The sequence below is a fragment of the Biomphalaria glabrata genome, chromosome 6 (assembly GCF_947242115.1).
Source record: "Biomphalaria glabrata chromosome 6, xgBioGlab47.1, whole genome shotgun sequence".
Taxonomy (NCBI): domain Eukaryota; kingdom Metazoa; phylum Mollusca; class Gastropoda; family Planorbidae; genus Biomphalaria; species Biomphalaria glabrata.
In genome coordinates, this window is record NC_074716.1 from 40,054,011 (window position 1) to 40,071,516 (window position 17,506).

Genomic DNA, 17,506 nt, shown 5'->3' on the forward strand with positions numbered 1-17,506 from the left:
AGAACGAAATTATCTTCTCTCTAAAGTAACGTCTGCAATCTATAAGATAAGATATTGAATGATCTATACGACATTGTCTCTCGATCGGCACATTGGCGAATTGTTGATATGGGATGCTATCCATAATATGTCATAATAAACATTTGCATCAGCTAGAAATAGTATTTTAAGCAACCTTTTTTTTAGCGAGCATTATTTACTAGATTTGAATCCGACAAAAAAAGCGAAACTTCGGATCATATGAATTTAAACTTTGATAACTTTATCTTATTTTAGAAAAGCACATTCCTCATCCCATATGCTTGGACACATTTATACAAGTACTCTTTCCCTAGTGCTATTAGAGCATGGTATGGGTTGCCAGAGCTAGCCAGGAAAACCAGTGACTTGGCAGAATTTAAGTCATTGGTTAATATGCATGACTGAATGCATGACGCGTAGGACGTAATCATCTTCTTTTTTGAAGTAACGTCTGTATTATATAAGATAAGATAAGATTATTTTCTTCTTATCTTATATATTACAGACGTTACCTCAAAACAGAAGTTAATTACGTCCAACGCCTTTCAAGTGTCATGCATGCCAATCACAGACTTAAGCTCTGCCAAGTCGTTGTTTTCCCTGGCTGATTCTGGCAAACCATTCCTTTAGTGTTGATTGTCCTCAGATCATCCGCAGTAGTAATAGAAGCTTCAAAATACAATTATATTAATTATCTTTTTTTTTTTTTGTAAGCTAAATTGATTAGAGAGGGGCGGGGGGTTTGGGCCCTACATTACCCTATTCGTTAATAGTGTTCAAGTTCTTTACCATACCACGTCAAGTATTATGTATCTGTCAAGTCAAGTCAAGTATTATGTATTTCTGTCAAGTCTCTAGTATTGAGCAACAAAACGAATGTTTTTTTAAACAAAATTTTCAAAAAATTCAAACAAGTTTCTACAAAATGTCTCTTTCCTTTTCCCTGTCCACTTTGCTGCACTTGCTATGTAGCGAAAGGCTACCTTGACTGCTAAATCTTGACCAAACAAGACATCGCTGTCCTGCAAATCTCCGTCTCTTGTTCCCCGTGTTTGTTGTGCTTGCATGTTGTCGCTGCTGTGGCTGCAGTCAAATAGCCAGTGGATGGGAAGTGTGAAAGTCATCTGAAGAATGTAACTCTTGGGAGGCGGAAAGGGGGGGGGAGGAAGATCTAGGATCCCAGGGGCGGATTCACATGGAAAGTTGTTATTTTTAGAAGTTCGAGTCTGGCCAAGTGCTGTTTAGCGGTGGATGGCGAAGAAACGTCCCTTCTCTCTTTGTGTATGAAAATGTATCAAGCGAGGTCTTCCCTTGAGTTTAGAAAGAAACCTACTCTCACTTTTCATTTCAAGTCGCAGAGGAGCAATTTCATTTGACGAGGCGATTTTTCGCGCTGATGCGACCCATTGACACACATTAAAATTATTCACTTGTGTGTGTGTAGCTTACGTAACCAAAGCTGATGAAACATGAAGGAAGATCAAATTGTTACATGCACAGTTTGCAGGGCTAAAAATGGTAGACGACGTGGTCACGGCTATCACAAATAGACACACATATCACGTCAGATATCATCAAATGTTTGTTCTAGTTTTGTGTGAATTTTTTCGTAATCCATTATAGAATCCAATATTTACTGTTGAAGGGGTGTGGTTGCCGAGAGGTAAAGCGCTTGTCTTGCAAGCTAAATGGTCTCAAGTTCGAATCCTAACGAAGACTGCGATTTTGAATTTCGGGATTTTTAGAACGCCCGTATATTGCCTGGTGCACTGTTTGTTTTAATTTTTTTTTCTTTTTGTTTTTTAGAGGTCAATTCGACGAAATCGTCAGTATATATGTAAATCTCGAGGTCAAGGGTCATGTCCTGTAGATAAGACGCACAGGAATCAATGCAGAGCATGTCGTTTAAAGAAGTGTGTAGAAGCCGGAATGAACAAAGATGGTAAGTCTCTTGAAATTGTGTGCTTTCCAGCCAGTGGCTTAGCTAGAGTGGGCGAAAAGGGGGGGGGGGGGGTGGAGTGTCCAAATCTGAAAACCCACACGGGCCCCTAAATGAGTGTCCGAAATTAGTTTTTATATTAAATAAGTCGCCATTATGTCATGTCATAATGTCGAATGTCAAAATGCAGGGGCTCCTAAGGAGGTAAAGCCTCCCCCCCCCGCGGCCCACAAATCCCTAGCTACGCCACTGTTTCCAGCATTGTTTTATTTTACAATTCCTGCTATTAAAATTTAGGAGAAAGTACAATATGTAGACACAATTTAATTGTAGGAATATCTTTGCGCTCATCATTCTCAGTTGTTTTTCTTTTTACAAAGCTTCTATCAACTCACTCTGTCTGTCTCACTCTGTCTGTCTCACTCTGCATGTCTGGTCAAAAGTTTGTACACGTTATTTTTCCCACACCCAATTTCGGATCAATCTGAAACTTTAAACAATTATTTACTGTATTTATTGTGCACAGTTCACAAAACATGAATCAACTAAACAATTTACCAATTAGTCAATTAATTGTTTGAAATCGAAATTCTACATTATTTGTAAGTTCTAAGTTCTTTCAGATGGTCTTGGCATAATGATCTTTAAGAAAGTCTCGGTTCAGTGGTCTTGGCAAAGTGGTCTGTAGAAGATCTTGGCATTGTGGTCTTTAAGAAGGTCTTGGCACAGTGGTGTTGGCATGGCGGTCTTTAAGAAGATCTTGGCACAGTGGTGTTGGCATGGCGGTCTTTAAGAAGATCTTGGCAGAGTGGTGTTGGCATGGCGGTCTTTAAGAAGATCTTGGCAGATCTTGGCATGGTGGTCTTTCAGAAGGTCATGGCATGGTTGTCTTTAAGAAGGTCTTGGCACAGTGTTCTTGTCATGGTGGTCTATAGAAGATTTTGGCATGGTGGTCTGTAGAAGATCTAGGCATTGTGGTCTTTAAGAAGGTCTTGACACAGTGGTCTTGGCATTGTGGTCTTTAAAAAGGTCTTGGCACAGTGTTCTTGGCATGGTGGTCTATAGAAGATTTTGGCATGGTGGTCTGTAGAAGATCTAGGCATTGTGGTCTTTAAGAAGGTCTTGACACAGTGGTCTTGGCATTGTGGTCTTTAAAAAGGTCTTGGTACAGTGTTCTTGGCATGGTGGTCTGTACGAGATTTTCGCAAAGTGGTCTGTAGAAGATCTAGGCATTGTGGTCTTTAAGAAGGTCTTGACACAGTGGTCTTGGCATTGTGGTCTTTAAAAAGGTCTTGGTACAGTGTTCTTGGCATGGTGGTCTGTACGAGATTTTCGCAAGGTGGTCTGTAGAAGATCTTTGCATTGTGGCCTTTAAGAAGGCCTTGGCACTAACGTCTTGGCATGGAGGTCTGTAGAAGATCTTGGTATGGAGGTCTAGGCTTGATAGTAATCAAGTAATGGTCCTCTCTTGGTAGCAGTGTCATGGGTCACTTTTAAAAAGAGACTAATGGCCTTCATCAACTCGAAGTAAAACTGAAACGGTACCAGGAGATTCAGCTACTGTAGGTTATGTTATTTTCTCTTTGCGTTTCCATTATCGTATAAATATAATGTGTTGAAAAAAAAATTTTGTGACCAGGTTTTTTAATCGTGATCACATTTCTACATTTGTTTGTTGCCACGTTGAAACTATTTAGAAAAAACAACAACTGCTAAATAAATCATGTTAAAAGTGATTTGTAACTTTAAAATAATTGTAAAAACTGGCTCCTATATCTCCTTCCCTTACCCTCTCCAGCCGTAAACTCCAAATGTTACGGGCGTATCTGTTAAGCAATCTTTACATTACTTCCCAATTTCAAAATAGAATAGCATACGCTTGAATCAACAACAAAAAAACTATCTTTGTCACGTGACGTCCAGTTGACCAACGTCAACACGTTTCAAACGGCCGCTCACAACTCAAAACTCCGCGATAGAGAGGAGAGTGTCGTGGAACATATGGCACACCGTTTTATCATATTTCATATTTCTTAATTTTTCTTCTTCCCCTTCCCCCTGTTTTTTTGTATTGTTTCTTCTATCTCTACAACCGACGGATTTCTGTTTCACATTGTCCATGAGAGATTTAAGAACCAGCTCTATAAATTATAAGCTGAAGTACAATATTGAGTAACGAGATAGCGAACAGTTAATTTTTTAGTTAGTATTTGTTTAGGTGTGACAGTGTACGGAATGTGTGGGAGTATCTGTGTGTGTGTGTGTGTGTGTGCACAGTAGATCTTATTATCCTTGCAATAAATAAAACAGAGGAGAAAGAGAGAGGAAGAAGCAAAAATGGAAAAAAAAAGAAGAGAGAGACAGACAGAGAAAGAGAGAGACAGAGAGAGAGAGATAGAGAGAGACAGAGAGAGAGAAAGAGAGAGAGAGAGAGAAAGAGAGAGAAAGAGAGAAAGAGAGAGAAAGAAAGAGATAAAGAAATAAAGAGAGATTTCAAAAGAAAACGATAAAGAAATAAAACGAAAGAAGAAGAGAAAGAGAAGGAGAAAGAATGGAAGAAAGAATTATTTTTTAAAAAAGAAGTCAAAGAGAAAGAGATCGAGATGAAAGAAAAAGATACAGAAATAAAATACAGTGAAAGAAAGATAGACAGACAGTGGCCACATCACAATGTCCTAGGGGCTTCACCTTTCTTCAGTGAACAGTACCAGGAAAAATAGAAGAGGCAGACAGAGAAAGGAGAAAACATACAAGACTGGGTTCTCTGCTTAGTTTATGCCCCATATCATTTATTCGGCTTAACAGGCACTGGCTCCTCAAAATGTATTGACTTCGTCGACTCCCCTACCCCATTGACTATAAGCATGTATCCTATTGAAGGAGCAAAAAAAAATCAATACAAATGCAATGATTAGATATAGGTGTTCAGGTTAATAGTGATCTATTATTGTGACGTATTTCTTGTAACAGATTCTAGGTAGACATAGAATAGACCTAACAAGATCTTAAACAGTCAACAAGACGCCATTCTCACTGACATATGCATGTTAGTCAGCAGGCATTCTCCAATCTCTATAAACATACTTTTTAATCTGGTATTACGCTAACTTTAAAGGGGACAGAACTGGGAAAGAGAGAATCAGAATTGATAAAGACACTACAAGGGCGAGTTTAGGAAAAAAAAATAAAGGTAAAGGGACTCAATTTGTTCAAGATAAGATAATATTTATATTTAAACAAAAAAACAACTATAACTTCAAATATGATTGACTTAAATCCTAAGTAAAGGTTTGTCGGATAAGAAAAGAGAGAGAGAGAAAGAAAAAAGAAAATCACCTTTGTCTGTGTTTCATGATCTAAGCTCTAGATCGACTTTCAACTTTGGCTTGCATTTATCTCCTGTAGCCAGACCAACACAACATGAGAGTTGAAAAGAAATCTGGCTAATCTGTGACAGCCACGAGGCTACTCAAGACCTGGAGTACACCTTTACCCCCCCCCCCTCCTCCATTTAGTTTCCAAAGTTTTAGTCATCTCTGACATAGGAAGACATTTTAACCAAATAAAGAAAGAAAAAAACAGTGATACTTGGTCTGGACTTTGAAAAGAGCTATAGGAATAATTGTACACAGTTTCAACTTGATCCTAGAATGAAAAGTGGCAGAAGTAGCTTTTTTCAAAATTTGTACCAGACGATCAGAGTGAGTTGATACAAGCTTTCTAAAAAGAAAGCCTAACGATGTATTTAATTTTCAAAACCAAAAAATTTCCGCCCAGAAGAACAAAATTTAACTATTCTAAAAAAAAAGGCGAAGGTGAGGTATTGTTTACAAAACAAACAGACTGTTCGTCTAACGGACATTTCGACATAAAGCAAAAAAATATTTTGCCTTTTACCTATGGGGGTCTCGAAAATAATTTAATTTAGCTATTCTAAAAAAAGGCGAAGGTGAAGTATTGTTTACAAAACAGACTGTTCGTCTGACTGACATTTTGACAGACATAAAGCAAAAAGTAATATTTTGGCTTTTACCTATGAGGGTCTCGATAAAAAAAAAATATTGCCCTTGAATTAACACGAGTTTAATTGATTGCATCCCATATGACAAAAAAAGATTGCGGTAAGCTGGAACAATCGAGACTTCAGTCTGTCATGTGACCAGATTTCTAATCTTGGTGAATTCATTTAGACATAAACATTGGAGTGTTTTATTCTCAAATTGTTATCTAACAATCTTTGATGTCATTCGCCTTTGATGTTTCGCCTCATCCATCCTGTAATGGGAGTAAAGAGTAAAGAGTAAAGCAAAGAGTAAAGAAAATCAGAATCAAAATTCGTCATTTGTGTTTGAATGTAAAACTGCTCTTAGAATATGGAGAAAAGATGAATTATGTTTAGAAGTTATCACTTTAGGTAGGAATATCTTTGAAACATGTCTTGGTTTTACGTAACGTGTATTCTCTTTCTAATATGTATAAGTAACCTAGCAGAACTCACCTCTACCAACAGGGCCGGATTTAATTGAGTCGAGGCCCTGAGCAGTATTTTATTTTTGGGAAAGGGGGGGGGGGCGAGGCTCCTCTGCTCTTTCGATTTAAGTAAAGTTTTCATTTTAGACCTTTCGATGTATGGGGCAGATGATGTTAAGGTCACGTGTTTATTTTGCCAACGGTTAACGAGCAGGGTGTCATGCCAAGCCTCTTTCGATTACTGGTATAAAATTGCACACAATAATATTAAGAATATCTAGTTTAAAAAAAAATCTATATTACTTTTAAAGGAAGAAAAAGTAGAGAACATGTACATTTAATTTAATTTTTCTTTTTTATATTTAATATTCATAATTAAAAATAAATGTGCACTTTGAGTTTGTAGAGGCTCCCCTTAAGGTTGAGATCTTAGGTGGCCACATTGTTAGCACTGCCATTAATTGAATCCTGCGTGGATGTATCTCAATATCGTCTATCCATGTAGGCCCAGGTCTGCCTTTAGACTAAATCGCACGAATACAATCTTGACATTCTTTCTAGTTCTAAGGGGCCAGTCTCTTGTGGGGTCCTCATGGCTATATCCCCGCATGTCCTCCCCCAAATTTGACATTGTCTGGTAACAAAGCAACGTATAGAAATAACGTTTAAATTGGATTATACCTCGCGATACCTACATGTAGCAAATGGAACAGAAATAACATTTAAATTGGATTATACCTCGCGATACCTACATGTAGCAAATGGAATAGAAATAACGTTTAAATTGGATTATACCTCGCGATACCTACACGAAAATGACGTGCAATTAATAAAAACACAATGTATTTTAAATTTAGCCGCAACATATAGATCTATGTGGTAAAGAAAAAATAATCTTAATACAGAATTAAAGTCCGTTTAAAAGCTGCATATTTTTCTCAACATCTTAAATAACATATTTATTTACTTAGATTAGACCTAGGACGTAATTATCTCCTTTGTATGATGGGACTTTTGGTGGTTGGTAGATGATGTTGAGTAATCTATTTAATTTAAAATGTTATTAATTACAGCTGCAAGTTTCTTAAGTACATCACCACAGAATAAATATTACACAATAAGGAATGCGGCCCTTTCAACACAAAACTGTATTTCAGAAATAAGGGCACAATCGGCGTCGTAAAGATTTTCTATCTTCACACGATTTGGAATAAAAGATCCTAAAACCACATGAAAGTGCCGTGCTGCCCAAATTACGGTGGCGCTTTATTCTGCCCCTGACGTGGTGACATCAGCCTCCCAACTCCTACTCCCACATGGAAACTTGAGGCCACGGGTCACATTGAAGCCTCATAGGCTCGGTTCCAATAGACTTAATTGCTTTTCGCGGAGATTAATTTCGTGTCGTAAGTTTGGTCAGAGCCCACAAAGAGGCACTGACGTAGTATGCACATTGTCTATGTAAACCCATTACCTATATATTAGACAGATGACTGATAATTCGTAGAGCCACAATTAAACAGAAGCTAACCGGAATCTATATGAACGTCCTCAAGAGTGAATCCAATTAGACTCAAGATGTTGTCAATTTGAACCGCCCTAAATAGTTTGTGGTTAATTGTCCGCTCAAAGTTGTATTGACTGAAATAATCTCAAAATAGATCTCTTCTAAATGATGTTTTGTACGACTGATTTTTCATCGGATTTCTTACCCAAAGCCGGCTTTTGGAAATCTCTTTGCCTGGAGGGTAATCTTCAAATAATTATGAGCTTAACAAGGAAACAGTTGTCGCCCTTTTTATTCAATCCAAGTTTAACAGTAACACAACTGTTGAAACTCTAGCACACAAGTTGTAATAACTCTAACTACTAGGACAAACTATTGATTTTATTTTAGCATTTCTTAAGACATCAGAGAAGAAGATGAAATAGAAAATAGGAAATCTAAGGGGATGTGGACGATTGGGTCACTGAATTATAAATTGAAATTATTGGATTTAAATTGAACTTGTGAATCAGTTCATATAAGGAAGTCTAGTAGTTTTCAAATTCTATTATTATGTAAGAGACTAACGAGTATTCACTCTCTGGTTGTGTGTCTGTCCCTACGCCATGAGTCAAAAAAAATTTATTGTAGTGCCTTTATTATTATCATTATTGTTATTATTGGGGTGGGGGTAACTATGAATATATCTCATTTCTGTGTACCTGATGTAAAAAATTAAGCAAGTGCTGATAACCTATGTCTTTTTGTAAAATGTATAAGAGAATTTGTGTGCCCTGTAGAATAAGTTGAATAACATAGTTTTTAACTCTACCATTTGTAGACAGAAGACTGTCAATAAGGAGGAGGAAGTATTAGAGGTTCGTGCAACTAAAAATTTATTGAATTGGGCAACTAACTAGCGGTAATACAGAAGAATTCAAACATAAACTACTATTCTTCAGATTTTTAGTTGGCAACTGTGCTCCTTCCATTAGGAGCTCTGACATTGCTTCATTTAAAGTATTTCAAAATCTCTTCCATTCTTCCTAGTTATTATTTTTTTTGGTTATGATATTCTTTAGGCTCCATTACATTGAATCACATTTGTCCTTATCGTTTTCTTCTATATTATTATATTTCGTTTCTTTAAAAAAAAAATGTCGACCGTATCTTAAAAATCATAATGCGAACGATGGGTAGATAACTGCGAAGTGCGAATAGCATTCGGCTCTCAAATCCGCGATGTATAATTAAAAGAATGTCAGTGTGGTCTAATAGATACGCTATTATCAAACGTGTCACTATAACAAATAGTGTTCACAATATCAACACTTTTTAATACTGAGAGCATTTCTAGCTGCATTGATTCTATAAATATTTCAACTATACATTCCTCCCAAATTTTTGGTATAAATTAGTTCATCCGGGAAATCATCATAGCTAACAACGAGTTCGTAACAGAGCAAAGCGACATAGCCACCAACGAGCTGCCATTAGAGCAAAGCGACATAGCCACCAACGAGCTGCCATTAGAGCAAAGCGACATAGCCACCAACGAGCTGCCAACAGAGCAAAGCGACATAGCCACCAACGAGCTGCCAACAGAGCAAAGCGACATAGCCACCAACGAGCTGCCAACAGAGCAAAGCGACATAGCCACCAACGAGTTAGTAACAGAGCAAAGCGACATAACCACCAACGAGCTGCCAACAGATCAAATCAACACAGCGGTCAATTTATTTCCCATCTGCGTGCAATAACAATTGAAAAACTTATTTAGGTTTCCCGCGCCGTTCAGCGCATAGGCAGAATCGCTACACAAAGATCGGTCATAGTTCAAATTCTACAGCCTCTTCCCAAAGGTGCCCAAAGATTTCAGGTCTTATGTCTTTCTTTGGTAAACGTCATTGGATATGTCCCGCGATTCTCATTGGACGTTTGGTTACCATTTCACTCAGGGGACGAGTGCTCTTGCGGGAAATGACTTCTCTCTTGTCGGCATGATCTCAGTTACTATTTTACCACCTATTTTAGAAGACTCTGTTCACAAGTTAAACTTGGACAGACGCGGTGGCTGAGCGGTAAAGCGCTTTACTTCCGAACTGGGGTCCGGGGTTCGAAGACTGGGATTTTTTTATTTCGGTATCTTCGATCGCCCCTGAGTTCAGGGTTATTATTTGGGAAAAAGTAAAGGTCGTTGTGCTGGCCACATGACACCCTCGTCAACTGTAGGCGACAGAAACAGATGCCCTTTACATCATCTGCCCTATAGACCACAAGGTCTGAAAGGGGAACTTCAGACGCTTTTTGAAGTGAAAGGGAAGCAATCGCAATACAGTAAAGATAATTTTAAACTTCCTTTGAGACAAAGGAAATGATAAGTGATGGTATAACTTCATATGACTGATAGGACGACGGCACATGACTGATAGAATAAGGTCATGTGTCATACAAGTGACAGAGCTCAGACATGCATCACACAAATGTAGCTTTGATTCTTCACACATCAAACAAACGTCTGAGCTCCCCCCCCCCCATTCAAACACATACACTGTAATACAATAAAGATAAGATCATTAATGACAAAGTAGTTTCTTTCTGTCCTGTTCTGCGCATGTGCCAAGAAGAAGAAGACCGAGAGAGAAAGAGAGGGGGGGAGAAAATAAAAAAAAAACATACAAAGACACTCACGGCTGATAAGTGACACTCAGTCTATTTGATTAGCCTCTAATAGCAGCACGCTAAGTGCAAACACGAACCAAAATGAAAGATACCCCCGATGAAAAGACAAAAAAAAAAAAGACTAAGGATATTGTCCCAGGGTGACCGTATCCCCCCCCCTTTGACACCCGGGCGCTTTCTTCACGCCTTTCCTCCTCACTTCCTCCCCCACCCCCCCACCCCAACTCTAGCCTATCCTCCATTTTTTTTTTTCAACCTATCCTTCAATCCACTTTCATAAGATACACTCAGCAAGAAAGAGGCATTTGGAAATAAGATTTAAGTTTCAAAAAAAAAAAAGTAGAGCTGCACAAAAAAGTCGGGTAAAGTACAATGCGAATCAGCGCCCCATGGGACATGGCATAAGGCTAGCCCCAATTCCATCCCTGTCTTTTCCATTATGGCACCCTATTGTAGCCACCACGACGTGAGCCGCCAACGACAACCGGGGAGCTGTGCTGCCTCAGCGCCTCTCCTAAAGATGTACACGGGGACAGAAAGAGGTGGAGGGGAGGAGACATAGAACCAATCTGAACGTTTGCTCAGTTTTTTGTGCTGGATACAAAATATCCAAACTGAAAACATGAGAAGAGTTGGAGCGGGACGGGAGGAACGAAACGCGACACGGTCCCTGGGTGCGAGGTCGAAAGTATTAACCAATTACCAAAAAGCTTTTCTATCCTGACGACCGTGAAATGTCCCCCTCTCCCCCCGTTCCTGAACACGTCTCTATTTGTTCCAAGCTTTGCTCACTCTCAGCTTACAACCAAAAGGAGAGGGCGCCCTTTTTTCCCCACCCTCGTTTACGCCTCGTCTCGGATGAAGAGTTACCGATGAAGACAAGAGGGGGACTTCTCTCCTCTTGGTCATTGTACTTCCTCCCATCAGTGTGGTTTAAATAGTGTTATAATGTGTGATTGAGAAGTACGAAGTGAGAGGGGGCGGGAGGGGGGGGGGTCAGAGCCATATGGAGGAACCTTTTTAGAATATGAGAGGTTGGGGCGGGTTCAATGAATGGGCGAAGGGCGTCTCTTTTTGTTTTCCATGTGGCGTATAATTTTTCCCTTCGAAAGCTGTATTTTTTTCTTCACTATACCAATTTTTTGTTTAAATATGAGAATGCGTTGGGGGGGAGGGGGGAGTCCTTTTTCTTTCTATCTCCGTTTTTTTTTCTCTTAATTAAAATCTCAAAAATTGTAACTTTGGCACTTCTTTTCAGAAGTTGGGTCAAGTTACAGCGATTGAGGATGACATGAAGCTAAAGTCTGTCTCTTTTACAATCAAACACTCACACACAAACTCACACACACACGCACACGCTCACAGTCACGCACCCACAAACAGAATAATATTCCCTATTCCCGTATTTTTACGTAAGCCTTAAGACAAAGATAGTTACAATAAGATTGGGCCATTTGGGGAAATCATTATGAAATATGAGGAACCGCGGTGTCTGAGTGGTAAAGCGATTGGCTTCCGAACCGGGCGTCCCGGGTTCAAATCCTAGTGAAGACTGGGATTTTTAATTTCGGTAACTTTTGGGGCGCCTTCGAGTCTAGCCAGCTCTAATGGGTACCTGACATAAGTTAAAAGTAAGGGTGGTTGGTCGTTGTGCTGGCAGTATAGCCGTGAGCCACACAAACAGATGAGCTTTACATATATAATATAATATGTATATCACAAGGTCTGAAGGGGAACACTTTATGTAATATGAGTTATTGGTTTGCAAGAGGTTTAAAAAGTTTTGTGTCTTTATAGCCAATTAATAAGTTTTATGATATAAAACTAAATAGTTCCATTACGCTCCTAAAGTCTCGAAGATTGAACAATATTGTCATTAATGCGCTTCTCCGGAATGTTTATAAATAGCTCTCTTTGTAAATATATCCGGTGTTCATAAAGCGAAAGTATTGATAACTTCTGTAATTTAAACAAAGCATATATTTGTTTTTATCACTACATAATCAGATTTCAAAGATTTTTCACCTAGTACTTTTTAGATCTAGTAATTTTTATCCTGAAAATAGCAGCAGTCATAAACACTCACCAATCTTTCTTCACTATTTTTTTAAGCTAATTTTTTTAGTTTCCATTATTGCACCACCATACTACTGCATATAAATTACTCGCTGTCTCTCAAAGTATAGTCTTGGTTGAAGAGACACCCATCTTGTATTATATTAAAAACCCAAATTTTCTTTAAGAAACAATTGTACACAAAGAGCAGATAACTGTGTTTAACTACAGTATGAAACTATGGATGTTTTGTATATTAAAACAACAACAACTTTGGTTTGATTAACGTTTATATTACTTTACAAAGATATTTTCAATAACGAAACAATAACAAGCAACAACACTTATCTATGTAAACTATATTTTGTATTGTGTACAGCTGTCCAACATGAGAGAGGTCCACGAAATTCCACAATCAGACGACAAGTCGCCATGTATCTCAAAGAGTCATCGGAATATGGCGGAGTTTTAAACGCCGGTTCCTTCAGGTAAAACTAGAAGAGGCATCTTTCATCTGCCACTGCTGAGATAGTAATTTTATATACGAAGTCATTGTTGCCTGCATGCTGACCCCAATCGTTGTTAGTGACCATCGATTTTGTGAGTGTGTGTGTGTGTGTGTGCCTGTTTTGTTATTTTAATTAGTTTATGTGTTTGATGCGTTTCCCACCATAATGAGTGTAGCTGTTGCTATGGTGTCACGTGTTTCATTGGTGTCACGTGTTCTTCGCAGGTCTCCATTCTTCCCTTCTCTCATCACGTATGAAGCTGTCGGGGATGGAGTCACTGTATCGGCCGTGGAGCCGCCCCCGACCATCGCCACGCCACCAGCGGGGCTCTTGATGCAGCCCCTCCCAAAGGTAATGTTTATTTTTCCTCATTAACACGGCCATTGTTTCTCCCAGCAAGTTCCTTAATACCTGTCGCAGATATCGCCCAGTAGGTTTCCAAACACGATGAATCCAAGGTTTGAGTGCAATATAATATATCTGATATGACATTGCATTATCTTGGCTCTAATTGACTGGTTGTCGTGTGGTTTGGTGGATTACAGGCCAAACAATGGACAAGTGAAGAGCTTCATCCAAATGTTGTTTGAAACAAAATGGTAGATGAGGAACTTTTAAAACAGAGAACAGCTGTAGGAAGTTTTGTAATTTATAAGTTATAAAAAATATCTATCTATCTATCTATCTATCTATCTATCTATCTATCTATCTATCTATCTATCTATCTATCTATCTATCTATCTATCTATCTATCTATCCATCCATTCATCCATCAAAATTCATTTATTATTTCATTCTTCTTTCTATCCATCCATCTATCCATCCATCTATCCATCCATCTATCCATCCATCAATCCATTCATTCATCCATCCATGACTCTGGAGCTTTAAATATAATAGATAACAATTTTTGAAAGGCTAACTGCTCCTGTTATACACGTAATAGAAGAATATTGAACAGTTAGCTCTTTACACTTGGGTAATATTGTACATAAATAAAAAAAAACAAGTGGATTTACTCGCACAGAAAACAACAAAACAAACTTATATTGAGTCCTGTTGAGAATGTTTGAAATCCTTACTCTATTCTCTTTCCTATCAATGTCTACTCTGTGCCTACTCTGTTCAAGAAAGAATTATTGTCAGCATTCTGAATATTGATGTATTATTATTTAAAAATCATTTACAATATAGCAAATTTTTGATGATTTACAGTATCCTCACGAGCTGATTCAGAGTTACGCCAGCAACCCGGAAGCACTTTGCGAGGCCGCCGCGAGGCTGCTGTTTATGAGCGTGAAGTGGACCAAAACGGTGCCGGCCTTCGTCACGCTGCCTTTCAGGGACCAGGTGCTTCTACTGGAGGAGAGTTGGCGGGAGCTTTTTGTCCTCGGGGCTGCCCAGTTCCAGATACCTTTGGAAGGGGGACCTCTACTCGCTGCAGCAGGTCAGTACAATTAGGGACAAACGAGCAAAATGTAAACAAAATACTTTAAAAAAACAACAACAAAGCTTTTCTATGGGGAAGAGCTCCGCACTTACAACTATATCACTGAAGAATGTAGAAGTTATGTCCATTTTTCTATACCGAACATAATAATTAATTACAAATAATTAACTGACTAATTTGTTCTTTTTTTATATTGATTTATGTTTTGTCAGGTACAATAAATAATGTTTAAAGTTTTACCTTAATCCGAGAATGGGTGTGGGTGAAATAGCATGTACATTTACTTAAGGGGACAAAACCCGACATATGTAATCATATCTGTGAATACTGAAGGATTTATTTCACTTTTTGGTATGAAACAAAATATATAATAACGAGTAATAAATTGACTAATTGGTTAACTTTTAATTATTTTTTTTATAATGATTCGCTTTTTGTCTTTGCCAATGAATAAATGTGCAAAGTTTCAACTTTATCCGAGAATGGGTGTGGGAGAAATAAGGTGTTCACATATTTTACCAGACAGAGTTCATATAAGCTTTCTTATATAAAATAAACACAGTGTTATTATTATTAGTCGGGTTAGAAATTCTCTGAACTGGTGGTGAAAAAAAAACAACGGGTTGGGGAGGGAGAGGGTGATAAACAAACGTGTGAAACAGGTAACTCATTGAAAAAAATACAAGAAAACATTTCATTTCTACTGAATCACGGTGTGACAGTTTTAATGTAGACTTCACCTTTAAACATCCTTTGTTGATGGCAGGCATCACGGGTGAGCACAGTCCTGCTGACAAGGTTGTGACAATGATGAGTGAGTTGAGGGCACTGCAAGAGACGATTGCCAAGTTCAAGGCCCTCCAGGTTGACCCAACGGAGTACATCTGTCTCAAAGGCATCGTGCTCTTTAAAACAGGTAATTTGTTTAGAATTTCAAATTTCAACACTTCAAACTTTGAAATCTAGGAACACAATTCTCTCGAATGAATTGCTCATTTCGAGATTACGCAAAAATACATTCGAATTGAAAAAGAAATATTAGCAATCTTGATTCTGGTGCGAAATGACATTTAAACAAAAAATACAATTTAGCTCGTACCTTCGTGAAAACTAAAACCTTCTGGGTAGGTGGGCTCAGTACTCAAAGACCTGGGTGGACAAGGATCTCGAAAACGGCTCTTCTAATTTTATTTTTTCTAGAAATTTGATAGTTAATGTGTATTGTTGGGAAAATACTTACTACCTTCTTGGTTACACTGGGAAAACTCTGGTTTAGCTTTTATAGTTTTTCAAAGTATCTAAGAAATGCATTTAAATTTGACTAGAGTACTAGAAAATATTTATCTTGAACGGATTCTACGTCTGCAGGTATTTCTACATGTAGATATTATATTATTATTTTTTTTTAAACAAATATAACATTCCTGAGTGATTATGAAACAAAAATCGTATGTTGTATAAAAGAAAGTATTGTTTTGTTTTTTTAAAGTATTTCTTTACGTTGTTCTTGTTGTACTAATAATTGTCTGCATGTTGGATGCATTGCGTTTTAGTGGTTGAGTAATAAAGTGAATCTAGTATACCGGTGCAGACAAGGCTCAAATTCTTAAGAGAATCTATCTATCTATCTATCTATCTATCTATCTATCTATCTATCTATCTATCTATCTATCTATCTATCTATCTATCTATCTATCTATCTATCTATCTATCTATCTATCTATCTATCTATCTATCTATCTATGCATGTATGTATGTATGTATGTATGTATGTATGTATGTAGGTATGTATGCATGTGCTGAACAACTGAAGAAAATAGCACACTTCTTTTCCTTGGCACAGTCTGCAAAAGAGTTCACATCTCAGCAGCAATAAAGCTGGCTAGAAGAAGAAGAAGAATGTATGCATGTATGTATGTGTATATGTATGTGTGTATGTATGTATGTATGTATATATATGTATGTACGTATGTATCTGTCTGTCTGTCTATCTATCTATCTATCTATCTATCTATCTATCTATCTATCTATCTATCTATCTATCTATCTATCTATCTATCTATCTATCTATCTATCTATCTATCTATCTATCTATCTATCTATCTATCTATCTATCTATCTATCTATCTATCTATTTCTCTGTCTGTGTATCTAGCTATCTAAAGACTTTCTAAAAATTGAATACACCTTTAATTCTCGCTAACACAAATATATAAAGACTCATTCATCTGTCGGCATATACAATGGCACACAGTCACATAGACTCACAACCTTTATTATTAATGCATTTTCTCTATCATTTACTCCCCACAGTATTTGCCAACAATTCGCCAGAGATGAAAACGTTACGCGACTTTCACTCCGTGGCCAGTCTGCAGGACCAGGCCCAGCTCACGCTGAATCAATACATCAGAACAGCCTACCCCACTCAGCCTTTCAGGTAACAGCTCGAAGTAATTTTGTTTTTACTTGATAACAATCCCATAGTGAACAATTACAACTGCGGGTGTTATGTTCACCAGGACAAGTTTCAAATACGCTCAGTTCAGGGGCTAACCATGAATGAAACTTTAATAAACAAAATAGTTTATGTTTATGTCTCTGTTCTTGTATTTGGTTGTTAAATATGTTTATATTTAATAATTGAATTCACAAATGTGGCCAACTATTATATAAAAGATTTGTATTTTTACAAGTTACATGTATTGGTTAATATTTGTATATTATTACTTTTGACGTTATGTTTGAGTGCCAGTTGATAAGGTACATAGAGGCTGATTGTTACGATGTTACTATGTGATTGTGTTGAAAAGACAATGCGTTTCCAATTTTATAAATGACGATGTAGTACGCCTACTATTTAATGTCTTCTCAAGCAATATCATGATGCCAGA

At 37.7% G+C, this 17,506-nt stretch overlaps 1 protein-coding gene across 1 annotated transcript in view; it reads left to right on the forward strand.

Annotated features, from left to right (window-relative positions):
* Nucleotides 1–17,506, forward strand: part of LOC106056447 (nuclear receptor subfamily 2 group E member 1-like) — a 73,734-nt gene that overhangs the window by 51,773 nt on the left and 4,455 nt on the right. Inside the window, exons 4-9 of the mRNA XM_013213193.2 lie at nucleotides 1,828–1,963; nucleotides 13,033–13,141; nucleotides 13,387–13,513; nucleotides 14,378–14,609; nucleotides 15,379–15,528; nucleotides 16,926–17,052. Of these exons, the coding sequence (XP_013068647.2) occupies nucleotides 1,828–1,963; nucleotides 13,033–13,141; nucleotides 13,387–13,513; nucleotides 14,378–14,609; nucleotides 15,379–15,528; nucleotides 16,926–17,052 (881 nt within the window). The remainder of the gene's footprint in view (nucleotides 1–1,827; nucleotides 1,964–13,032; nucleotides 13,142–13,386; nucleotides 13,514–14,377; nucleotides 14,610–15,378; nucleotides 15,529–16,925; nucleotides 17,053–17,506) is intronic.